The sequence below is a fragment of the Stenella coeruleoalba genome (genome assembly GCF_951394435.1).
Source record: "Stenella coeruleoalba genome assembly, chromosome: 6".
Lineage (NCBI taxonomy): Eukaryota > Metazoa > Chordata > Mammalia > Artiodactyla > Delphinidae > Stenella > Stenella coeruleoalba.
Window position 1 is genome coordinate 77753810 of NC_137151.1, and position 27646 is coordinate 77781455.

Below are 27646 nucleotides of genomic sequence, written 5' to 3' on the forward strand. Positions count from 1 at the left end.
ATTAACTGCTTTGTTATCTCTCTTGAATTTATATTTCTGCATTTCACCTTGTTTGGGACTTTAGCCCTGCATCATGAAAGTACAGTTCCAATTCCTAGGGTTTGGAATATATCATCGTCCCTGTCCTAAAAAAGGTCAAATGTAGCAAAAGAGAGACATAAACTACTGACTATAACACAGTTAGTAAATAACAGATATTGATAACTATGCCTGTTACATGACAAGCACTCTTTTAGGTGTTAGGAGTGCAAAATTATAAGACATGGACTCTGCTCTCAAGAAGCTTAAAATATCATCTAGTGGTGGGTGAGAGGAGGGAGATTTATAAGAAAATATGAAAAACATTGTAATAGTCATTATGTATAAATTATAAGATTAAATAAAGAGACTTTTGCGTAGTATAGGTCAGGAGGTGATCTTTGAATTAAAATGACATTTGAATACTCAATTTCCCAAAGCAAATAAGAGAAAAACAAGTGAGGCCCTGTAGACTGAAGGAATTCTGTGAGCAAAGACTTGACAAGATAAACTTAACAGTAACTACTGTTTATTCAGTACTTTTTATAAATGCAATGTTTTTCTAAAAGAATTTGCATATTGTGCATATCCATCGTTATCTTCACAACAACCCAGCAAGGGAGAAAACTGAGGCTCAGAAAGATAAAGTAACTTGCCCATGACAACCAGTAATTGGTCAAGGTAGATTCTGTATCCAAGTGTGTCTGACTCCAAAGCCTATGCTTATAGCCACGCTAAACTATGCCACCTCCTGAAAGTGCTGGAAATGACCCAGGTTTTAATAATGGAGTTCTGTTCCTCTGAAATATTTCTCAGATTCCCCCTCGCTGCCTTATTTCAGGTCCATCATCTCCTTCATCTTCTTTAATATTCTCCAATATAATTGTCTCATAGCATTTTCTCTTTACAATTAATTACTTGTTTTATCTGCAGATTTATTACCCTAGAATACCTAGAACATTCACATGTCACTTTTTTGCCTTGAATCTCCTGATCTCTTTTAGAATAAACTTCAGATTCCTTAGCATAGGAGCAATGACTTTGTCTTGCTCACCACTGTACTTCCAGCACCTAGGATGCTGGTGCGTAGTAGCTCAGTAAATAGTTGTCAAATTAATAGGGTACATTCACTCTGTGCCTCTGCCTGTTTTTCCAGCCTCATCTCCCACCTCTGCCCCTCCAAATAATCTTAGCTCCGCTACTTGTAGATCACTGAAAATGTTCTTTCACTCCTATGCCTTTACACAAGATTTTTTTCTTACTCCTGCAATGTAATCATTTCTTCCTGCCCCTCAAAATATTTAGCAAACTCCCAGTCACCCTTCAAAACTTTGCATAAAGCATTTTCTCCCTGTAATATACCATGAATACCCAAGTACTTCCTTTTGTATTTTGTCACTAACTTTATAGTGTAACTTGTATTATTTCTTTGTATTTAAATAGGTGTTGAGTATTGGATTTAAATAGGTGTTTATTGTGAACATTATGAACTAGTAGAGAAAACAGACAAGTAGATGGTCAACTTTTAAAATGTCTGAAGTGAGGAGTATTATCTATTTCTGAGTAATAAATTACGCCAAAACTTGGCAGCTTAAAACAACAAACATTTATTAACTCACACAGTTTTTGGTGTTCAGGATTCTGAGAACAGCTTAGCTGAGTGGTTCTGGCTCAGGTTTTCTCATGAGGTTGCAGTCAGGGTGGGTAAGGACTACAGCCATCTGAAGGTTAGACTGAGGCTGGCAGATTTGGTTCCAAGCTGACTCATGGCATAGTCAGGAGGCCTCAGTTCCTTACCAGGTGGGCCTCTCTGTATGGCTACTCACTTCTCTCAGAATGACTTACGAGAGAGAGAGAGAGACACACACACACACACACACACACACACACACACAAGCAATGATAATCTGATCTCAGATAATATAAACCGTCACATCCACCATATCCTATTGGTCACATCCACCAACCCTGGTACAGCAGTGGTATGAGTACCTGAGGTAGGGATCATTGGGGGCTATCTTGGAGACTGACTACCATAAGAGAGAAGTATGGGTTGCACTTAGGCAGAACATATAGATGGAATAATTTTCTGAGGTTAGAGAAAGCAAGCTCTTCATTGAGATCTAAAGTAGAAGTAATGGTTATACAAATAAAGAGGTGTTAAACACATTCCAACTCCAGGAACCAGCGAATGTATTCATGGACTCTGAAATAAAAGGGTACCTCATTCATTCTTAGAAAGCAAGAATTTCAGGATAACTGGAATGTTGAGTGTGGAAAGGAATGAGACTTGAAGCTTGAGAGGGCACCAGGGGTCCAAATTATGTGTTTCCTCTGTCAGGTAAAGTAATTTGGACTCTATCCTGGAGGCAAAGCAGAGGGATTCATGGATTTAAGCAGAGATATGATTCAACTAGTTCTACATTTTAGAAAGGCGACTGGCTGCCTAGAATGGATAGAAACAAAAATTGGACGAAAGGAGAGCAGGTAGAAGTCTGATGCAGTCATTTATGTAAGAGGAGATGGCTACCTTATCTAAATAGTGGTAATGTGGATGAAAAGAAGTGGACAGAGTTTTTAAATACCAAGAATACAAATCAGTATAACTTGATGATTGTGGGGGGTTTGGGGGGGTGTTTTGGTTTTGTGGGGGGGGGGTTTGGCTGCATTGGGTCTTTGTTGCTATGTGCAGTCTTTAGTTGCGGTGAGCGGGGACTACTCTTCATTGCAGTGCATGGGCTTCTCATTACAGTGGCTTCTCTTGTTGTGGAGCACCGGATCTAGGGCGTGCAGGCTTCAGTAGTTGTGGCTCACGGGCTCTAGAGCACAGGCTCAGTAGTTGTGGCGCACGGGCTTAGTTGCTCCACAGCATGTGGGATCTTCCTGGACCAGGGATTGAACTTGTGTCCCCTGCATTGGGAGGCGGATTCTCAACCGCTGTGCCACCAGGGAAGCCCCAATGATTGTGTTTAGATTTTAGATGTAGGGGAATAAGAAAAGGAAACCCAAGCTTCTGACTTGGTGAATTGGCAGCTGAGTGACTGATTGCACCATTCCGTGAGGAAGAGAACCCTGGGGGAGGAGGTGCCATGGAGTAGACACCCCCAGTTCACAGTTGAATATAGGCCTGGTCCTTAGGAGAAGAGTTTGGGCTAAAGCTGTAGGTACAAATGATCATCATATCAATGGTAATTGAAGCTTTGGGTGAGTATGAGCTTGTCAAAAGTGCATAGAGAGACAAAATCAGGGCCCTATGGGTCATTTTTAAGGAACTGTCAAAGATAGAATTCATGAAGCAATTCAAGCAGCAGCAGCTAAAGAGTGAGAAAAAAGCAGGAGAATGTGGTGTCATTTTTCACTCTATTTAAATATTTATGAAAATCTCTCTCTTCTACTGGCCTGTGAACTCCTTAAGGAGAAGGTCTGTATCTTTTTTAATTTTGCATGCACTATGGCATTTAAAACAGGACCTGACACATAATAGGTGCTTGACTTAATATTGACTATCGAGTGAATAAATCAGAGGGCACATGGGAAAATGGACTATGTGCTGGTCCTAAGAAAGCTATTATTTGCCAAGCCAAGGAGTATATATATATATATATATATATATATATATATATATATATTTTTTTTTTTTTTTTTTTTTGCGGTACTCGGGCCTCTCACTGTTGTGGCCTCTCCCATTATGGAGCACAGGCTCCAGACGCGCAGGCTCAGCGGCCATGGCTCACGGGCCTAGCTGCTCTGCGGCATGTGGGATCTTCCCGGACCAGGGCACGAACCCGTGTCCCTGCATCAGCAGGCGGACTCTCAACAACTGCGCCACCAGGGAAGCCCTAAGGAGTATATTCTTTAGGCAGTGGTCTTTAAGCAAGGGGACAACATGATCAGTTGAATGTTTTTGTAACTTGCCTGTGGTAGCAATGTAGAAAATGAATTAGTTAAGGAAGGCAGAACAGAAAGACCAGCTTGGTTATTTCAGTAGGTCAGACTGAATTTAGGCAGTAGCCTAAATTGGGGTTGGAGATGGTAGGAGATGGAGCTATGATACAAAGAAAGAAGGCAAGAATAACTCCGGGACATCTTATTTAGGCACCTAGTGGATGATTATGCCATTGCCAAGGTAGGGAAGGTGAGAAAAGGAGCAAGTTTAGGGGAAAATAGCTCAACATCAATTTGGATATATTTTGTTTAAAATGTTTATATGACATCAGTAAATATTTCCACTGGGTAGTTGGTAATACAGGTTTTGAATTCATAAGAGAAGTCTAGGTTGAAGAAACAGATTTAAGAGGCTGTAACAGTAGTTCAGGTAAGCAAAAAGAACTCGACACTGCAAGGAAATTATTCTGCCTCTGAGGATGAAGGAACTTTTCAAAGAGATCTTGACATTTTATCTGATCCTCTAAGAAACAGAGTAAAGGAAAGGTTTCTCCTGGCAGAGCAAACCTATGTGTATATAGTATACATAACACTAAAACCTCAACAAAATCAATTTGTTAATAAGTGTATCTTCTCTTTAATATTTCAAGTACAAAAGCTTTGAAATGTTTCTATGGATAAAAAGACAGAATGTAGATTTAAATTTTTCTCTTTCTCTGTTTCAAAGGAAAGAAGATTCTTTATGATATACTTGCCTTTGCCAAAGAAAGTGTTAATTCTCATGTTACCACACTGGGACCTCAAAATTTTCCTGCCAATGACAAAGAACCATGGCTAGTTGATTTTTTTGCCCCTGTAAGTTATGTTTATCTGTCAAATTTCGATATTGTCATTTTCTCTTGTCGCAGCAAAAAAACATTTTCTGGGTAACCTTGAACCATGAATATTAGAATCATGTTACTCAGTTTGGCCACTGCCACATATTCTAGGAAAGGCTGATATACTTGCCCCTCCCCTCCAAGGACTGAGAATATAAATGCATAAGATTTGTAACTAAGTATGGTTTGTCTTACTTAGAATTTGCTTGTTGTAAAAATGGTGTTTTTTTGTTTCATTTGGCTCAGTGCTTATGAATATTTTTTCTTTCATAGTGGTGTCCACCATGTCGAGCTTTATTGCCAGAGTTACGAAAAGCATCAAAGCATCTTTACGGTCAGCTTAAGTTTGGTACATTAGATTGTACAGTTCACGAGGGACTCTGTAACATGGTAAGGCAAAGTACAAAAAATTTATTCTAATTAATGTTTTTGTAAAATGTTTTGGCAGCCTAATGTTAAAGCAATAAAATAACTTTCAAATGTACATCTAACATTTAGAGTAGTAACAAATTATTTAAAGAAATAACTTCAACAAAATGATATAAAATTATGATTGGACTAAATGTAAATAGATAATATGTGGTTCAGTGTAGACAGGGTCTTATTTATGAAACTCAGAAAAATATTTAGTTGACTTGATAAAATACATGATTATTTGATTTTTCAATTATTTAAGATTTTTTTTAACTTAATATTACCTTTTGGTGGTCTATAGTTTTTATTCTTTGTCTTTTAAGTGTAGTTAATAGAAATTAAACAAGCTTCTTAACTTTTGTTTACATACAACATATTTTCTTAGGTTAATAAATACTCTTCAGTTTAGGAAGAACTAGAAATTATAAAATATCCTTGGGGGGAAAAAAACCTAAATCAAGCCTCCAGATATCAGTGTATAGGAAATCCAATGACAGAGGAACATGTCAGGTGACACCAGGTACATAAAATCTCCAAGTTCCAGCATGTAGAGAACTTTACAGGACAAACACCAGTTTATTGGATATATACATTGAAAGAAGGAAAAAAAAGATGAAAAAGACATATACAAGACATATCATTCAAATGCAGTGTCTAGGCCTTGTTTGGATGCAGTTCAAATAAACTCCAGAAAAAAACAATAGAGATAATTGGGGAAACTTGAACACTGGATATCTGATGATTTTAAGTAATTATTATGATGAAGATATACAGATGGCCAACAGGCATATGAAAAGATGCTCAACTCACTAACTATTAGAGAAATTAAAACCACAATGAGGTACCACCTCATACCAGTCAAAATAGTTGTCATCAAAAAGTCTACAAACAATAATAAATGCTGGAGAGGGTGTGGAGAAAAGGAAACCCTCGTACACTGTTGGTGAAAATATAAATTGGTGCAGCCACTATGGAAAACAGTATGAAGTTTCCTTAAACTAAAAATAGAGCTGCCATATGATCCAGCAACCCCACTCCTGGATATATATCCAGAAAAAGCAAAAACTAATTTGAGGAGATTTGTGCACCCTGGTGTTCACAGCAGCACTATTTACAATAGCCAAGACATGGAAACAACCCAGGTGCCCATCAACAGACAGTTGGCTTAAGAAGATGTGTGTGTGTGTGTGTGTAATATTACTCAGCCATTAAAAAGAATGAAATATTGCCATTTTCAGCAACATGGATGGACCTAGAGAGTATTATACTTAGTGAAGTCAGTCAGACAGAGAAAGCCAAATATTATGTGAAATCACCTACATGTGGAATCTAAAAAAATACAAATGTATATACACAAAACAGAAACAGGCTCACAGAAAGTTACCGTTACCAAAGCTTGCAAGGGGGACAGATAGGGGTATGGGATTAACAGATACACACTACTATACATAAAACAGATAAGCAACAAAGACTTACTGTATAGCACAGGGAATTATATTCAATATCTTGTAATAAGCTCTAGTGGAAAATAATCTGAAATATATATATATAAAACTGAATCATTTTGCTGTACAATTGAAACTAAATATTGTAAACTATACCTCAATTTTTTAAAAAAAACAATGTGTTTTAAAAACATAATAGAGGGCTTCCCTGGTGGCGCAGTGGTTGAGAGTCCGCCTGCCGATGCAGGGGACACGGGTTTGTGCCCCGGTCCAGGAAGATCCCACATGCCGCGGAGCGGCTGGGCCCATGAGCCATGGCTGCTGAGCCTGCGGGTCCGGAACCTGTGCTCTGCAACGGGAGAAGCCACAACAGTGAGAGGCCCGCACACCACAAAAAAAAAAAAAAAAAAAAGGCAAGCATAATAGAAGTAAATGTAGGGTGAAATCTTTATGCATCTGTGTGAGGAATAATTTCATTCCACACAGACATGCATGCCTGTGTAGGCACACATACACTAAGGATTATGAATGGGAATGAATTTGGCTATGTTAAATGTTTAAAACTATTTTCAAAGAAAGAGACATTATAAAGTCAAAGCAAACAACAGAGTGAGGAAATATTTGCAGCATATATAACTGACAAAACCTTACTGTCCAGAATATTTAAAGACTACAAATCAATTTTTTTTAAATAGAAGAAAAATGAGAAAGTGTACAGAAATTTTGTAAAGGAGGAAATTCAATAAATATGGAAAATGTTCGACTTCACTAGTCATCAAGAAAGTACAAATTATAGCAATAGTCATACACCCCATCCATCAAATTTTTTTTTAAGTTTAGCTGACAGTAGCAAGTACATGAATAAATTAATTATCCAGTCACAGAGTGGAATAACCATAGAGGACTTAAAACTAGATCTGTCTTTACCAGCATGGGTAAATCTCAAGAATATAATGAAAAAAGCAGGTTGCAGAATAGTATAGAGTATGATGAAATTATAGAAAGTTTATTTATAAGTGCTGAAACATTACAGTATACTGCTTAGGGATACATATGCATGTAGCCAAAGTGTAAAACATCAGTGGATTGCATACGTGCTCTTTCCTGGTGTCAGGGAGGAAAGGAAATGGGATCAAGAAAGAACTTTCAACAGTCTGCCAGAATGGCAGAAAAGTTAATTATCTTTAAATGTAGCAGAGGTATACGTGAGTGTTTGTTAGATTATTCTCTTTTCATTATGTTTGAAATTTCATTAAAATAAGTTTTAAAAATGAAATAAATAAGGCCTTTCTTTGGTTTTGAATGCCTTGTATGTGACTTTAAAAAGGTGGTAAGCAATGATAAAATATTGTGATAAACTAATTAATTTGAATTCCTGTAGTTTTTCTACTTTTAATCTCAACTTTTAAATATCCTATAGATAATTAAGCAGAGTTTAAAGATTTAAAACTATTGCATCAAATTCAGCTGGAATAGAAGTCAGGATTCACTACTAAATAATTGGCTAACTTGACCAAGTCAGTTAGCCTCTCAGTACCTCAGTTTCCTCATCTATAAAGTTGACTTAGTAATTTTAGCTTCTGAATAGAATTGTTGTGAGGAACAGATGAGAAACTCCACGTGTCACTGCTAAAAAGGTGCTCAGCACATAATAAGGACTTGTCAAATGTTAGATAAAATTATTGTTTTGTTCATCTAATGGGTTATTTGTGCTCATTTATGAAAGTTTGATAAATGTTTCCATTGTTTTTTCTAAAATTATTTTTGAATCCTAGTCAAAGATTCCAATTTGCTAATGAGTGCTTTTCAACTTCGAGGATACAAAGTTCAGCTACAGCAAATCCACAGATAGGGATCTCTTTATAACTTTTTAAAAAAATAAAAACTTTAGAGAAGTGCTTCCTGGATTAGTGTTCATACTAATTCTGAGGAGGAAATTATAGTATTTTTTACCATAAAAGCTGAATTGAGCAAAGAATAAAAAGTGACCTCATTTTTAGGGCATGATTCGTAATTCTTTAACCTAAAATATGGTTCTATACACATGAATTATTAATTTATTTCCTTATTCTTGCTATTATTATTTCCTTGATTTTTCTTCTACTTCTAAACAAATTGGAGTGTTTATTATGGTATTAAAAAAAAAACACTCAAGCTAGAGATTAGTCTGCTCTTTACATCCTCATACACCTTGGTTCAGGAGAGCAGAAGAGGACCAAGCTAATAATTACCCATACTCACTTCTCAGTGTTTCAGTGCCTGTGGATTTTATGGCTAATGGAGTAACTATAAATAAGGATCAGATACTCAGGAGTACAACAATAAATCTATTTCCTTTGCTAAATCTGGCCAGGCTAAAATTTTTCAGTCACCAGCAGTTTAGCAATGAGTTTTTAAAATCTTGTTGTTGTTACTTAAATAAAGGCAAGCTGGTTATGAATTTGAAACAATTGGGTAAAGTGTATAAAATCTTTGTTTAATTTGTATTCTCATTCCTAACAGTATAACATTCAGGCTTATCCAACAACAGTGGTATTCAACCAGTCCAACATTCATGAATATGAAGGACATCACTCTGCTGAACAGATCTTGGAGTTCGTAGAGGTATTTTAAGTTATAGCCTGTGGCTATAAATCCTTCCATGTATGTTTACACTTTGTATGAATATTTGATAATGTTTAATAATAGGATTTGTTCTTTTTATGCCAAAACATTTTCTGACAACATTAATTTGTTAAATTTTCTACTCTTTTAAATATTATAGACTTATTTTCAGAGTTTATAGCAAGTATATGTTTTGTTTGTTACCTAGTATAGTGCTTTGTACTTATGGACACATTTATTAACACATGAAATTGTAACTTTTACATAAAGCCTTGTCACCCCCTTTCCCTGTTTTCTCAGGTAGAATTACCACAGATTATTTCTTTTCAGTCTCATATAGATGAGATAGCAGTGAGCCCCATTCTTGTATAATTCCAAGAAATATGTGGCTAAGGACAGTCTTACCCCAACCACCAATGGAGGGCTTCTTCAAGCCCAGGCAGCTTATGCCGAGCCTGCTGTGTTATTAGCCCAGAACTGCTCTACATCTACAACATCTCCTTTTTTCTCACTAATGGTCTTAATTGACTAAAATAGTTACAGGGGAACTCCTAAGAAAGAAATGAACAATTCTAGCTTATTATCCGTGCAGTGACCATTCTACTTTCTGTCCTGCTCATCTCTCCCTCCTCCTCCAAAGTAATAGTGTTTTGTTTTGTGTTGTTTTTAATTGTTTCCCCAGGGAAGCGAACATCTTCATTAGTATTACCCAATCATGATAGACTGAAGCTCTGTTAAAACAGTATTTGGAGCAAGTGATCTGAGGTTGTGCAGTATCTCGTCGGAATGTCAGAAAAATAGAATAGTAGGCTTTCCATAAATAATTAAAGGGTCATTTCCAAACCAATTATTGGTTCCAAAAAGAACTATATGGCCTGTGTAGACATCTGGGCAGCTCTTGGAACTCTTGCCTCATCTACCTCTATCCTTAATTAAAGTTGCCTCTTTTCTCTACCTAAGATGATTTTAGTGATGTATAAAATAAGAAAATATACCTTGATTTAATAAGACTGATTGGCAAAATCCAAACTTAAAAAATAAATTATGGATCATTTCTTTTTAAAATAATTCACTATAGATTCTCTTTATATATCCTAGTGTATCTTTTGATTATTCAGAAACAGGAACCTTTCTAAATGACATATACCAACAATTTGCCAAGAATATATGAACTACTCCTTTTTATATCTGTTACAATGAACGCTGTATTCTCTTTAGGATCTTATGAATCCTTCAGTGATCTCCTTGACACCCACCACTTTCAATGAACTAGTTAAACAAAGAAAACATGACGAAGTCTGGATGGTTGATTTCTATTCTCCATGGTGTCATCCGTGTCAAGTCTTAATGCCAGAATGGAAAAGAATGGCCCGGGTGTAGTAAAATAGTTTATTGTAAATCTTAACATTTACTAAGAATGTTTATTTAACAATTATTTTGAAACTGAGTGAACCCGCCTCTAGATTATCACTTAATAAAAGTTCTGATCACTTTTTATATACCAATTAGATTTCAACTCTGCTTCTGTCTGGTATATGAATAGTATAGAATAATTACCCTTTTTTCTATGTCACTTGGTGTATATTTGACCAAATTTCTGCCAGCATCAACATAAAGATCTCCTTTATTTCCTATTAACATTTTTTCTACGTCTTCATTTTTAGAGCTTGAGGATACAGTTTCTTCACAATATTGTGAGACTTTAAAGTAAGAAAAAAATGGCCTTGATCAATGAAACATTTTTAAATTTCCTACAGAGCAGTATAAATCATGAAGGATCAGGAACAAATTATTTAAATACCAGAATGGAAAATGAAATTACTATTTTGTATTTATTTCTAAGATAAATAATAAACCTAAGAGTTAAAATTATTTAGTATCTTAAATTCATAATAATATAATTTTCTGCTCTTTTCAATAAAATTTTTAAATTTGGGCGTGACTCAGTATGCTGTGACCCATGGCTGCATTTGAAAAAGTAACTCTTTGAAATACCATTGCAAAGAACTTCATCCGTTCTTGGTTTCTAACACTTTGAATTTTATAACCACACAATTTTCCCCATGTCATAGATGAACAAAATCAATTATTTAATCTGCAATAATTGTAATAAGTTCTTGACTACAAAATTAGATTTCCAGTGCATTACTATAAATGTTCTGTTATGTTTTAAGCCCTTACCCATTTTTTTTGGTGAAAATCACTGATAAATAATATAGTAATCATTTCACAGTGACTATTTCTCTATTGTAAACATATATAAAATAGTTATAGTAATTTTATTCTAATTACTTTGATCTTTTTTTCTTTTATAGACATTAACTGGACTGATCAATGTGGGCAGTATAAACTGCCAACAATATCATTCTTTTTGTTCCCAAGAAAATGTTCGGAGATACCCTGAGATAAGATTTTTTCCCCCAAAATCAAATAAAGCTTATCAATATCAGTAAGTGTTCTCTAAAATTTGAAGATGTTTATATAATCATTTATTTATACAGTTAAAATTTAAAAGTTATCCTAACTAAATAAAAGTTAAACCACCAGTATTTTTGGGAGCCCACCATGTTTAAGATAGTGTGCTAATGAGAAATTTACAAGATGAAAAGTGAATTGAATAGTCCCACTGATCATGAAGGTGACAATCTTGTAAAGAAAATGAGGAGAGGAAGAACACTTATTAAGCCCCTATTTGGTTTCAGGTATTCTACCAGAGGGTTTTTGCTCACATTATTTCCACTAGTCCTCATGGGTCTTAAAAAGTGGGTAGGAATTTGATAGACAGTAATAACTGGAATAAAGGTTCAGAAAGTAAAGCCCTGGAGATTTTGAGTTTTGCCATTACCACAGATCTATAGGAGATGTCCAGCAGGCGGCTAAACATTCAGGTCTGTCTAGAGTACAAAAAGACATCGAGACTAGAGAAAAGTATATTTGGAAAGCCATGTAAGCAGTATTTGCAGCTAGGTATATCTGAGAAAAGAGATGCTAGATGAAGTCAGTCAACTAAACTTATCTTTTAAATTGCTACAAAGAGATTGTTTTCTGAACATGTCCAGTAATAGAAAATAACTGTCTACAACTTATGTATTTTTTCTTCTTTCAGTAGTTACAATGGTTGGAATAGGGATGCTTATTCCCTAAGAATCTGGGGTCTAGGGTGAGTAATTAAAATATGTATCACTGTATAAATTATATTCAATGCTATTTACCTTCCTCTTATGTCTGTAGCTAAATTTACTGAGTTGTTTAAGGTTCGAGCATTTTAAAGTACTTAGTAAAGAATTATAATTTACCAAGATAAGGTTGTGCTTTATTACATTATTACACTGTCATTCTTTGAAGTCATTTAACTTAGAAAGATTTGCAATATTCTATTTTAGATGTTTGCTTTTGTTTTGTATAATGAAAAGTAATTTTCATCCCTTGTCACAGATTTTTACCTCAAGCATCTATAGATCTAACGCCTCAGACTTTCAATGAAAAAGTTTTACAAGGGAAAAACCATTGGGTGGTTGATTTCTATGCTCCTTGGTGTGGACCTTGCCAAAACTTTGCTCCAGAGTTTGAGCTCTTGGCTAGGGTAAGTACGTCATGTCTAGCTACTTAAATAAGTTGTGGTCACTGGCATGTTTTAATAAGTAGATAAGACATAGTAAATATAATTTTATTTCTTAAAAGTTTCCTTGAATTTAAAAAACTCTGTTCCATTTCTGTGATTATAATCTTTGCAGTAGATTTCTTCCTTCCTTATTAAACTAACATCCTTATCTTGGTTGACATTGTCTTCTTAACCAAAATAGCCAGAAACCTCACTTCTGCTTGTTGCTTATTTTCTTCCCATCACCATTACTCTGCTGCCATCCAGGCAGTCACTAGATCCTATCAGTTCTATCTCCTAAATGCCCTTCAAATCTGTCATCTCCTATCATCTCCTCCGCTAGCCTTTTGTTCAAGCCTTCATCATCTCTCATCTAGACTCAATCATATGTGCCTCTTAACAAGTCTCATATTACCAGTCTACCTTCTTCAGTTCCACCCTGATGATCTTTCTGAAATATCGCCTGCTCTGGCTTCCTGTTAACCACATTACTTGCCCTGCATCCTTGACTACAAATCTCTGATGTGACTCTTCTGACCTCTTCAGCTTTATCTCTCTCCCTGACCTCACACCTTACACTCCAGGCACTACAAAGTACTCCGGGTTCTCTGAACAAGTACCCTTATGTACATGCTCTTTCCTCTCTAAAATGCCTTTTCCTTACCTTGGTCATCTAGATTTTTTTTCTCCCTATCGTACAAAACCCAGCTCCAATGGCATTATGTATTCTCTAACCTTCCCACTTAAGCAGTGTCACCTGGATATCAGGTACTCCATCAGTGTGCTTATACAATGCGTGTTAACTATATATTAAGATATCTTTCTCCTCTATAAAACTATGAGCTTTGTGAGGGCAAGATACGTGTCTTATCTATCTGTATATCCCCTCTGTCTTAACTCAGTAAACGCTTATAAAATTAAACTAAATGCAGTCTGTTTTGGTGTTTCTGTCATAACAGTCCAGTTAGTGGCCTCATCCAGACTGATAGCTTCCTCACCTCTATACTCAAGGAACTTTGCCTTTGGCTATGAAATATTCATTAGAATGAGAAAGTCAGTACCAGTTCCACCAGTCTAAAACAAAACCTGAACATCCCAAGCCAGGGGAATTTTTTAGCAAAAGGATTTCAAAAGCCCTATGGAGCCGTAAAACATTGTTTTAGTTATTGACTGGTCTTTGAAGTAAGAGGTTATTCATTTTTTTCTACTTATATCTTCTTTTCCTCTTATGCTTCCTTTTTCTCCAATAAGTCTAACAAAAATGTTTTATTCCCTTATCCCTTAAAAACTTAATTATATATTTTGTAATGCAGCAACATCTTGCATATAGCAGAAAATTATTAAAAAGGTCATTCAGCAAATCCTAAGCACCAAGTAGCATTATGCCAAATATTAGGGCTAAAAAAATGGAAAGACAAAAATTCCATGTCTTTAACAAGATTTTAGTCTAGTGGGGATATAAAATGCAAATTAATATATATAAATCAAGAGGATCATTACTATAGTGAAATTAGAGTGAAACAAAAGTATGGGAAGAAGAAGGTCAGAGTCATGCCAGGAGGACAGAAAAGTTAGTATTTGAGATGAGAATTACAACATAACTAGGAGTGTGGCACTTTGAAAGGGTTGGCTAGAGAGTACTCTAAACAGAGAAGACAGAATTTGCAAAGATACAGGGACACAAGACAGTGGAGCATGTTAAGGCTTCTCCACTGTTGGTCCAGGATTACCACAAGATAAAGACAAGGGGAGTGGCAAAAACTGAGGCTCTTAAATAGGCAAGAAGGAGATGGCTTGGTCTGCTTGCCTACACTACTCACATTGTACACTCTTCCTCACTGTTCTCATACTGTTCAGAATGTATTCTATATAAGCATTGGAAGAGAACTGTTGGATATGTCAGGATCCATTTTATATTCTAGAAGGATCACATTGAATGGACTGAACATGAGCCATCAAGATCAGAGAAAGATCAGAGCACCAAAAACAATATGGTGTCCTTCTGTAACCTAAAGTACAAGTCAACTGGATTTTTCTGACCTTCCCTATGAGAGTGTGTGTGTGTGTGTGTGCACGCGCACGCACGCGCATACATGCTTCTGCATGCATTTTTGCTGGTGCCGTAGCACAAGTTAGTCTACCTGTTGAGTACCCCAGCCTTGGGGACAAAATTAGAGGTAGCAAAGATATTTTAATTGTCCTGAAGTGAGAGGTGATAACCTGAAACAGGATTATGGCTGTGGTGATAGAAAGAATGGAACAAGTGTGAGAGAGATATAAGAATGACTAGAATTTAGTATTTGTCTGTGATAAGTACAGTAGGAAAAGGAGTCTAGGATGGCCCTAGTTTCTGCCCTGAACTGAGTGACTAGTTGGACAGAAGGAGTAGTGGGTTAATGTGAAAGGATTCATTTTAGAAATGTTATGTTTAAGGTGCTTATTTAAGTGAAACAGGCCAGTACATAGTTGACTGAAATCAAGGGGGAATAATAGGGTTCAGCAGCATATAGGTATATAAAATCTCCCTGGGAGATTTTTCACAGTGAAAAAAATTGTTGATGAGAGATGGATCTGTGATTGGACTTTTTAATTTGAGGGGCGGGTGTAGGAGGAGGTCCCCATGCTAGAAATGAGGAAGAATAGCCAGAGGAGTAGAGTAGCCAAGAGAATAGTGATAAGCCAGGAAAGAAAACAGGAAAGAAAGGTGTGGTCAGTAGTGACAGATACCCATTAAGACGACTGAAAATTGTCCATTCAGTTTGGCCAAATAGAAGTCATTGGTGAACTTCTCGTGGTTTCAGTGAAGGGAGCAGTAAGAACAGAAGCTAGCTAAAATGTGTTGATAATAAGTAGATGATGAGGAAGTGGTCAAAGAATAAACTGCTCAAAAAGAGAAAGAAAGAAGCAGGTGGTAACTAGAGGAACCAGTGCAATTAAGGAAGGAATTCTTTTTGGTCATACGTGTATATACTGCAGAGTGAGAAAGAGCTCCGAGAGAGAGGGACCAGAGAATGTAGACATAGTCAGCCTTCCACAGGAGGAAGAGTGCTGCCTCAGCAGATGAGACCAGAGATCTGAGGGAGGTGGAGGACAGAATCTGAGATGTTTGTGGTGTGACAGACACATTGTGGGTAACAGGAGGGAGGCGAAGAAGTAGTTCAGGATAAAGCTTCTCAATTTTCTTGATAAGGCAAAGGAGAGTTTATTTGCTGTTGGCGGGGCTGTGCTAGGTAAATAAGAGTTCAGAGCTAGTAAAAATTTGGAAGCAATCTTGTTTGAATGGAAATGATTAAAACTACTTTTTTTTTAAGTAACAAATCCTTAGATTTATATATATTTAAAATTTTTAGTATCATATTGCTTTGTGGTTGCCAGAATAGTATATGCCAAAGAGAATAGCAAAGCATATTTTTCTCTTTTTAGATGATTAAAGGAAAAGTGAAAGCTGGAAAAGTAGACTGTCAAGCTTATGCTCAAACCTGCCAGAAAGCTGGTATCAGAGCCTATCCAACTGTTAAATTTTATCCCTATGAAAGGGCAAAGGTATGTACATGCCTTCTTCTGTGTGCCTTTCCTTTAGCAGGTAACGCTTTTTTCTAGTTTCTTTCCCTTTGTCATTTTTAATTTCACTGCATGTCACTGAAACAAGCTTCTTTTCACATACACACCAAGTGATTTTAAAAGATTTTTCTGCCTCACAGTTGATATGATCTCCATTGCCTTAAAATTTTTATACTCCTGAACGGGGAACTACTAAATAGACACACCAAAATACTAATAGTAGTTTTCTGTGGGTGGTATAATTCAAGGTAATTATTTTCTGTGAAGTTTTGTATTTCCTACTTTTATAGAATTAACATATATTATCTTTATAATTAGTTTTTCTAGGAAAGAGAGAAAATTAAGAGAATACTGTCATAATACTTGCAAAATAGCCTTAGTACCTGAGCATTTATCTTGAGGAATACTTATTAATGGTTTAGACTATAAAATAAAAGTTAGGGTTCCATGGTTCATTCATAATTTCTTTTTTGGGCCACTGACAATATGCTTTTTTTTTTTTTTAACAAGAAAATTTGGCATTTACCAGTGGGTCTCTATGGTCATTGATACAAAAGCGTATATCTTTCAGCCAGTATAATTGCTAGGACTCATGACCTTTGCTGTCTTCCCAAGTAAAACAAGACATTTTTGACAATAGAACTGTGATAAAAATAAATATCTGCCATGCATTCATGTTTTCTTGTAAAACATTGAAATGAATAATTTCAAATGTTGTAATGGATACTTTTTGAGAATATCAGATTAAGAGCTTGTGTTATTTACTTGTGATTATAATACATTTTGAAATAGAGCTAAAGAAATAAGATGATGAATTTCAGAAATGTAGATTTGTCAGACATCTAGATTTTTCAGTGAAGGATTTTGGTTTATGAGGAAGCTACCTCTGTCTTAAGAACAGTCTGGGGTAAGCAGAACTCAGTGATAGTAAAGGAGCTTTATACCAGAGCCTGAATCTTAATTCCTTTGGAATCACTAGCTTCCCAATTCTCAGAACACTTGAGAATTAGGTGACATATATAGGCGTCTTATTCAGGTAGAATGATGTTAGGGAAGTATCAGTATAATGAGCAGTCACAGAATTAACCAGGCCATACAGGGAGCTGTTTGAAAACATGATGTTACCGTGTGTCCAGAGGATAAGATTAGAACCCAAAATATCCCTGTCCAAACAGAAAGGCAGGGGTAGAATCCAGAAGTCCAGCAGAGAAGGCCAAAGCAGAATGGTGATTGAAGTGAGAAATTCAAACCAGGTGAGCAGCTATACACAGAAACAAAATCCTAGCATACAGTTTGGAGTTCCCACCAGGAAGAAGGAAACAGGTGGCTCCAGATCCAAAATAAGTGGGCCTGGATGTATTGACCTGTCTTCTCCCCTGCGTTTTAGCCACCTTCCTGCTGTGGGCAGATGAGAACCAGGAAATATACATTGCTTTGCACTGTTGCAGTTGGTCAAGGTTTTGTCTATGCCAGTGACTTTAGATTAGAATGTTTTGAGTCCTCTGGGGACATCTTAAACAATTTAGACGTTTTGAGGCATTTGGAGTTAGCAATTATTTTAATCAAGGTATTAATTTACATGTTTCCATAAAAGTATTGTTAGTATTTATTTCAGGTAAATTATTGGTTAACTGCTTTTGCAGCAGCATTTCCTTGAAGAAATTGAAGTTTTAAACACTTGGAACTTTAAGGAATAGTTAATCAAGTTTCTTAGATGGAAATGTCATGTTTTGATTAGATACTTAAAAGCTTATAAGAAGAATGTTTTCAATTGTAGAGAAATACTTGGGGAGAGGAAATAGATTCCAGAGATGCAAAAGAGATTACTACCTTAATATATGAAAAATTGGAAAACCTCCAAAATCATGGAAAGAGAAATAAGGTAAGGACTAAATCTAGAGCTGACTCTGGCAAACAGTATTTGAATTTATTCTTACTATATAGTATATGTATCAGTAAACAGTAAAATGAAGCTTCAAAAATTAATAAGTAGTTAGAAATTTCTTCTTTGGAAAGTATGACAAATTTAGCCTCTGGACACTTAAATGCTTAGAAATTGGGACAAGTAAAACCATTTAACAGAAAAATAGTGACTATGGTCATAAGTTATTAAAATTTGTTCAAATGTAAAAGCATTGATTTGAGCCTCATAACACTTTGGAGAGCAAGTTTTCTTTTGTTCTTGGTATAGTCAGGATGTATTAAAACCTGTATTCATCTTGCCCCCCACCCTTGAATTATTTATCAAGAAGCATTGCAGCCTCTTTCCTGCTATTCTTCAGAGGGCTATTCATGTTTTCCTTTTTTAAATCAGTATCATTCTGGGACATATTTAGAAACAGACCAGAGAGTTTACAAATGCTAGAGTGCTTTCTGAATGGAATTTAATACAGTCACACGTGAGGTTTCTTGGATTCTTTCCCTATAATGTGAAAAGACGCAAGAACAGCACAGCCTCTGAAGAGGGCTAGAGATGTCTAGCTTTATATCCATGTTAGAACTACAGACCCTGGTATAGGAAGCTTTACAAGCTACCTCAAGAATTATGTTTTATCCAAACCTAAAAGATAGAAAAGAGATAGTTATGAAACTTTATTTTTTTTGTTTCAGTGAACAAAAATGTTTTTCTGATATTTTGGCTATGTTCGTTTTCTCAAGATGTTTTATTTTTAAAATTGTGACTTATCTCAAGTGAAACATTTGAAATCGAAAACATTAGTCATAAAGTAGAATATGCTAACTGAAATTAAGTTATAGAGCACATCAAAATATGACTTTGAAAGTGTGGTAAAGTTATAATTGGTATTATCTGCCATGGGCAGGTGAGAATTGTGAGATACCCTTTTTCCATTGTTACAACAGGTGAAGTATACTTCATCTGATCTATTAAATAAGAATATTGAGTAATTATTTTTGAAAAGGTAAAACTTAGGTCAGTTTATTATTTTTAACTTCTTTTTAACATTAGATGTTGAAAGAGAAAGGAATTCAATCACTTTTACATTATTATTGTAGGATGAACTTTAATGATGTTGAAAATGAAGAAAAAATTGAAAAGAAATTGACAGATGACATCAGAAGCCACCTTTTCAGAATGTTACCATGTTCTGGATGGGACTAAATGAACATTATCTTGGACTTGTAATTGCACTGCTTGAATTCTGTACAACATTAATATAAATGAAGGGTCTGCAGACTTTTTCCCTAAAGGGCCAGATCGTAAATACTTTAGGCTTTGTAGACCATAGATGGTTCTTTGTCACATATTCTGTTTTTATTTTGTTTACAACCCTTTAAAAAATGTAAAAACCATTCTTAGCCTCAAGGCTGTACACAAATAGGCCACAAGCCACATTCAGCCCATGGGCCACAGATTGCTGACCTGACCCACAGAAAGATGTTTAGGCTGGCTGGCTCAAACATGAGCCTGCTCTATGATCTATGTACATGCTAAGTTATACAACGTGTACTTTATCAATTCAAGTTTTGTGGCTGGCCTGAAAAGAGAACTTTGTTTTCAGTCACCTGTTCTCCTAAAAAATATCTCTGAAATTGATTATCTGACCATGTATTTCATTTAAAAAACATACTCAAAATGTGGGAAAATAAACAGATACCCTATTTTCATGCTGTATTATAGTGAAGAGATTCATTTTCTTTTCTAAAGGTTGAAGAATTGGTTTTAATTTTTCACATATGAGAAAAATATTTTATAACAGAAAGTAAACAAATCCTATTGATTTCTATAGTATCCACATATACCTGAGGGGAAAAAAATATTTATAGCAATTAACTGGGCATTGTAGAGTACCCCAAATATTTCTATATTTTAAAGATATGTGTTCATTTATTTTCTGAATTGCTTTCATAATGTTTTCCCTGTGATGGTTATTGATTTCTGAAGCATCTTTCTAATATCTGTTTTTGATTTCTGGACTTGGTTTTGATGCATATCCTTTATTTACATTTGCCTTTTTTCCTTCGTGGTTTTGGTTGTTCACTCTTGTCCAATGTTTATTATTCAAGAAGGAAAAATTAACTTTGTAGATTTGTTTTCCTAAAGCTCGTAATGATGCTGTGTTTATTCCAATTATTTACTGTTGGAGACTGCCATTTTCAGATAAATATTGGCCTAACAACTGAAGTTAATTTTGTAAGAAAATCAAGGATAAAAATTTAAGGATGGGATCTTTTAGTTTCTTAATTGTTCAGGCTCAAGGAATCCAAATTTTTTTTCCTTGCACATTAACAAAACATTGTAACATGTAGTTATTTAGTTATAATTCAGAATGTATGGAATGGTAAAATCCCAATTGATCAAAAGAGGTCAACAGATTGTTTTCAAAACTTAAGTTTTCCCAAAAACCTATTTGAATCATGCTTTATTATGTTGGGAGAATTTTGGTTTTTTGTTTGTTTTGTTTTGTTTTTACCCCATTCCCCAAAATTTCCTCATAAAGGTTAATTTATAACTGCAATTTATCCAAAAAGTAATCGATTTTTTTTCATTTTCAAGTCTAACCCTATTCTTCATATTCTCACCCATATTGTTTCTTGTGTATCTTTTCTTATCTTAAATTCTACTTTACACATGTGGGCACATACAGAAGAGTCACCACTTCTAACCTTAATTTTATACCACCTTTTTTACTTATGATCAGTAATGGCAAGTGCCTTTCATTTATTAAATTTTCAAAGCCTAGAACATTTTCAAAATTGGTTTGTTTCTACAAGAATTCCAAAATGGAATGCCTAAAGAAGTTTTGGTAAATATTTACTGAACTTGTACCAATTATGAGAGTACCGCTATGCTGGACACAAAAGTGTGCAAAAGTAAACGAAACCCAACGCTTAGTCCCTGTCTCCCTAGTGTCTGTAAATTCACAATTCTGACATGGGACCCATAAACAAGCTTATAGATACCTGTACTATTACCTATAAATAGAATGCCAAACTTACTGGTTGAGAAATATCTTAGGCAGTAAATGAAATAGTAAATATTATGTATCCTGTAACTGGGCCTAGGTATGTGCCTGTAGAATCAGCTCAAAAGCCAGGACTACCTGGGAGACATGTTAAGTAACATGTAGCATAAAAGTAACATGCATCAGAATTTTCTGCAATCATGTCAGTCTCATTGACATGCTGACAGGATTAAAGGTTCTAACGGCCACATTAGTGCAGTAGAGCACCTCTAGAGTGCCAGGTAAAACATGGCATTTTTCTCAGCAACACCATTTTTGTGTGCAGCTAGCCTTGGGTAACATAGCACCATTTCTCGCAGACCAGAGTGCATTCTATCAGGCAGCGAGACTTGAAAATTAGATGTTTAATGTGGTTATGTGAAACTGTTGGGAATGTGCGTTTGGGGCATTAATGATGCTTGCCTGCTCTAGTTTCCCAAATTTTATTTAATGTCTTTCATATCTTTTTCATTTTAAGGATATGATTAATATTTTAAAATAACTATTTCAAAATAACTATAACTACTTTAATATTTTAAAGGTTTTCTTTAAATTTGTCCTTGTTTTCTAACAGTATTCAAAGCAGGAATTTTCTTTGAAGAGTACAGTTATTAGAAAAGCATTACTATGTTGTTTCCTATGGGACACAGTTTACAAAGATACTTATATAAGAAAGTTTTTAATGAAGAGGTAGTGTTTCTAAGCCATTTAAACAATTTTTGTATAATAGTCTAATTTCTTCGGTCTACCAACGAACTCAAATGTCTCATATTCAGTCCATCATGACTGTTTAAGAAATAGTACAAAGTTTAAATTAAAATGCATTTAAAATTTTCTGTAGTGATACTTGCAGGATAAAATTGATTCTGAATATGAGAAGGAAATAACCTTTCTGGTAGTATACCACTTTATATAAACCAAAACTTTAAATGTACCCAACGGGAATTCCCTGGTGGGCCTGTGGTTAGGACCAGGTGTTTTCACTACCGTGGCCCAGGGTCAATCCCTGGTCAGGGAACTAAGACCCCACAAGCCATGCTGCACAGCCAAAAATAAAATAAATAAATGTACCCAAATTCTTCTGGTGAATAATCTTGTTTTTAGTAAGAGTAGTAAGAAAATTTAGGTCAACCACCAAGCTAAGTATAAATGTATTACTGATCATATATAAAAACGTTAGTGATTTACTGGCTTGAGTCTTTTTTTTTTATATTTAACACTAGATTTGCATTTAGGTTCTTGTACAAATGACCCACAGGTTTGAACTGTGCAGTTCCACTTACATGAAGATTTTTTTTCAATGAATAGGTTCTACAGTACGACATGATCCGTGGCTGGTTGAATCCATGGATGCAGAATTTCAGATACATAGGGCCAACTCTAAAGTTACACATGAGTTTTCAACTGTGCTGGGGGTTGGCAACCCTAACCCACACATTGTTCAAGGGTCAACTGTACTGTCACTCGGTCCCCTTGTTAGCAGCTGGATATATTTTGTGAGCGGAAACTAACCAGAATAACAGAGGCTGATGCCAAACTGTCCCATATCAATATTAAATCCAGGAATGTGGTATCTTGACCACTCGATTGCATTATCATGTCACTTGAGTGAATTATTTAGTAGCCTGAAAATTAGTAATCATGCGAAAAGGTCTGTGCTGCTCTAAGTTAGGGTTTGCTTAAGATTCAAAAGTGGGTAAGTAAAATAGATCAGTAGAAAAGATAAGTCCAACAGAAGGGTCCCAGCATGTGGAGAAACTTGGTCCATCAAGGGCTCCTGAGACAAACCATACACTTAACAGTACCTGAGATTGGTCCTCATGACCAGACACAGTAGGAAAGAGGAAAACCCAGAAATGTGTTCTTCATCAGTCTGCCCTCTGGTCTAACAATGATAGACAATTCTTCAGTAAACTACTGCTATTCCAAACATCTTGAGGAGGTAAAATATTTTTTTTAAAATAATAGGTTCCAGTACAAGATGACTCCCAAACTCACCTCCTCCCATGGACAAATTGAAAATACGGCTGTATACAGAACAATTCCCTCTGAAAGAAATCTAGAATCTAGCTGAGCAACTCTTACACATCAGGTGAATGAGAAAAAACCCACACTGGAGTGGGTGGGAGAGGCTGAGACACTACCTCACCATAAACCCCACCTGGCACAATGACATGACCAAGAGGGAACTCAGGACTACCAGTTTCTCCCTGAGGATCAAAAGGTTCAGACCCCACAGCTGGTGCTCCAACTTTTAAGACTTGGACCCAAGAGATAGGCCCCCAAAGCATGTAGCTTTGAAAGCCAGCAGGCCATGTCTCCCTGAGACCCACAAGGCTAGTGCAATCTGAGAAGCAGTTCCTTAACAGGATTGTATGGAATCACCATGGCTAATCCCCCAAGGCCTAGCACAGAGGGAACATACTGAAACTGCCCAGTCTTTACATGGAACAGGCCTATTTGCTTATCTTAAATGCTCTAGCCTGAACAGCAGTCTTCTACTTTAACACACTCCTAGGGACTCACTACATTACTACTCTACAGAGACCATGGAGGCTGGCAGGCACCATCTTTGTGTGCCTCACACCAGATCACCAGCACCTCCAGAGAAGGAGTTTGTGCAAACATCTGGCACCCCAGCTATTATGGCTGCCACCCAGGGGACATCCCTTGAACACCTGGTTCTGGTGGCCAGCAATGCTTGTGGATCCCATAGGACTGTAGCAAACAAGCAGTTCCCCACAAGCCCCAGTGCAAAGAGAGCAGACAGAAATGCCATCTCCCAGTCATCCTCAGGAGGTGTATTTGCATACTTTAAAAGCTGCTGCCTGAGAATAGTTTCCAATCAGCCTGCATCTAAGTGTGGGACTGAGATCCATCCCCTCTGGGACACTGACAGGTCTTGGTACACTCTCCACTACTGAGAGCCACTAAGAACAAAGAAGTCGGCTTGGAAGATCACAAAGATGTGATAGCCAAGAGCTAGGGCATGGTTAAATGATAAGGTTCATCTACACAAGACCTTCAAAACTGGGAGAGCTGGTTTTACCTAATGCATAGAAACCAACACAGAGTCAAGGAAAATGAAGAAACAGAGGACTATGTTCCAAACAAAGAACTAGATAAAACCTCAGAAAAAGACCTTAATGAAATGGAGGTAGTGATTTATCTAATAAAGTTTCAAAATATAGTCATAAAGATGCTCACTGAGGTCAGGAGAATGATGCATGAACAAAGTGAGAATTTCAATGCAGAAAATATAAGAATGTAGCAAGTAAAAATTACAGAGCTGAAGAATACAATAACAAATGAAAAATTCAGTAGAGGGGCCAACAGTACACTAAATGAAGTAGAAAAAGGATCAGTGAAGTCAGACAAAACAGTGGAATTCATCCAATCAGAGCAGTGAAAAGTGAAAGAATGAAAAAGAGTAAAGATAGCTTATAGAATACCATCAAGCAACCCAGTATTTGCATTACAGGGGTCCCAGAAAGGGCAGAAAAATTTAAAGAAATAATGGCTATAAGCTTCCCTAACCTGGGAAAAGACACAGACACCCAGATCCAGGAAGCTCAGAGTTCTAAATATGATGATCTAAAGAGACCCACACTAAGACAAGTTATAACTAAATTGCAAAAGACAGAATCTTTTTTTTTTTTTTGCAGTATGCGGGTGTCTCACTGCTGTGGCCTCTCCCATTTCAGAGCACAGGCTCTGGACGCGCAGGCTCAGCAGCCATGGCTCATGGGCCCAACCACTCCGTGGCATGTGGGATCTTCCCGCACCGGGGCACGAACTCGTGTCCCCTGCATCGGCAGGCAGACTCTCAACCACTGTGCTACCAGGGAAGCCCAAAAGACAGAATCTTTAAAGCAGCAAGAAAAAAAAAAAAATTGTTTCATACAAGGGAACCCTCATAAGACTATAAGCAGATTTTTTTAGCAGAAACTTTGCAGGCCAGGAGGGAGTAGCATGGTGTATTCAACATGCTGAAAGAAACAAAAAACTGCCAACTAAGAATAGTCTACCTGGCAAAGCTGTCCTTCAGAATTGAAGAAGAGTTTTCCAGAAAAGCAAAAGCTGAAAGACTTTATCACCACTAGACATGGCTTACAACAAATGTTAAAGGGGATTCTTTAAGCTGAACTGAAATGACACTAGTTAGTAACAGGAAAACATACGAAAATATAAATCTCACTGGTAGAGGTAAATATATAATTAGATTCAGAATACGCTAATGCTGGTGAGTTAATCACTTACAAATCTAGTTTCAAAGGTTAAAACACAAGTAACAAAAATAATGAATTACAATAATTTCTTAATGGATACACAAGAAAAACATGTAAATTGTAACATCAAATATATAAGAGGGGGAAGTAAAAGGGTAGAGTTTTTGTAGGTTACTGAAGCTAAATTGTTATAGCATAAAACAGACATATATAAAAGATTATCTATGTAAGTCTCATAGTAACCATAAAGCAAAAACCTACAGTAGAGTCACAAGAGATAAAGAGAAGAGAATCAAAGCATATCATTACAGATCATCATCAATTCACAGATGAAGGCAACAGAAAAGAAGAACAAAGGAACTACAAAATAGCCAGAAAACAATTAAGAGATGGTATTAGTAAGGCCTCACCAACCTATAATCTAAATGTAAATGAATTTAATCTCCAATCAAAACACATAGACTGGCTGGATGGATAAAAAAATAAAAAAAAAAACCCAACTGTATGCTACTGACAAGAGACTCACTCCAGCTTTAAGGACACAGATAGTCTCAAAGTGAAGGGATAGGAAAAGATTTCATGCAGATGAAACCGAAAGAAAGCTGGGATAGCCATACTCATACCAGAGAAAATAGACTTTAGCACAAAGCAAGTAATAGTGACAGAGAAGATCATTATATAATAATGATGTCAGTCCAACAAGAAAATGTAACATTTGTAAATATTTATGCACCCAACATAGGAGTACCTAAATATATAGAGTAATTATTAACAGATTTAAAGGGAAAAATTGACAGCAATACAATAATAGTAAAGGACTTCAATATCCCACTTTTATCAATGGATAGATCTTCCAGACAGAAGATCAATAGGAATCATTGGACTTTTAAACAACACGTTTGGCCAGATGGACTTAACAGACATTTACAGAACATTTCATCCAAAAGCAGAAAAATACACATTCTTTTCAAATGTACATGGAACATTATTCAGGATAGATCATATGTTAGGCCACAAAACAAGTCTTAATTTAAGAAGTTTGAAATCATATCAAGCATATCCTCTGACCACAATGGTGTGAAACTAGAACACAATTATAAAAGGAAGACTGGAAAATTTTCAGATATGCAGAGATTAAACAATATGCTCCTGAACAGCAAATGAGTCAAAGAAGAAATCAAAAGGGAAATCAAAAAATAACTTGAGACAAATGAAAATGGAAGTACAAAATACCAAAAGATATGGGATGCTGCATTTCTAAGAAGCAAACAGCAATAAAAAGCCTACCTCAAGAAACAAGAAAAGTGTCAAATAAACAGCCTAACTTTACTCCTAGAGGAACTAGAAAAGCAAGAGCAAACAAAGCCCAACGGTAGCAGAAGAAAGGAAATAAATATCAGAGCAGAAATAAATGAAACAGAGACTAAAAAGTAAACAGAAAAGATCAATGAAACTAAGAGATGGTTTCTTGGAAAGATAAAATTGACAAAACTTTAAATTGGATAAATGAGAAGAAATGGATAATTCCTAGAACATACAACCTACCAAGACTGAATTATAAAGAAATAGAAAATCTGAACAGCCCCATTACTAGTAAGGAGGTTGAATTAGTAATCAGAAACTTTCCAACAAACAAAAGTCTAAGACCAGATGGCAACCTTTCTCAAACTCTTCCAAAAAATAGAAGAGGGAAGTTTCCAAACTCTTTTTAGGAGGCAAGCATTACCCCAATACCAAGACCAGTCAAGGAAACTATAAGAAAGGAAAATTACAGGCCAATATCCCTAATGAACAATGATGCAAAAATCCTCAACAAATTATCATCAAACCTAATTCAAAAATACAGTACAAGGATGAAACCGCATGATCAAGTGGGATTTATTCCAGAGGTGCAAGATGGTTCAACATCTGCAAATCATCTACTAATCATATTTTAAAAATGGAAGATAAAAGTCATATGATCATCTCAATATATGCTGGAAAGTCATTTGACAAAATTCAACATCTCTTCATAATAAAAGCTCTCAAGAAGTAGAAATAAATGGCA

At 35.9% G+C, this 27646-nt stretch overlaps 1 protein-coding gene across 2 annotated transcripts in view; it reads left to right on the plus strand.

Annotated features, from left to right (window-relative positions):
• DNAJC10 (DnaJ heat shock protein family (Hsp40) member C10) overlaps positions 1–22544 on the plus strand; it is a 62169-nt gene extending 39625 nt beyond the window's left edge. For both annotated transcript variants that reach the window (XM_079925274.1, XM_079925273.1), the window contains exons 15-24: positions 4631–4758; positions 5055–5171; positions 9143–9244; positions 10463–10618; positions 11560–11693; positions 12351–12404; positions 12680–12827; positions 16269–16388; positions 18184–18288; positions 19422–22544. In XM_079925274.1, coding sequence (XP_079781400.1) covers positions 4631–4758; positions 5055–5171; positions 9143–9244; positions 10463–10618; positions 11560–11693; positions 12351–12404; positions 12680–12827; positions 16269–16388; positions 18184–18288; positions 19422–19433 — 1076 coding nt within the window. In that variant the 3' untranslated portion in view covers positions 19434–22544. The remainder of the gene's footprint in view (positions 1–4630; positions 4759–5054; positions 5172–9142; positions 9245–10462; positions 10619–11559; positions 11694–12350; positions 12405–12679; positions 12828–16268; positions 16389–18183; positions 18289–19421) is intronic.
• The last annotated feature ends 5102 nt before the right edge of the window (positions 22545–27646 follow it).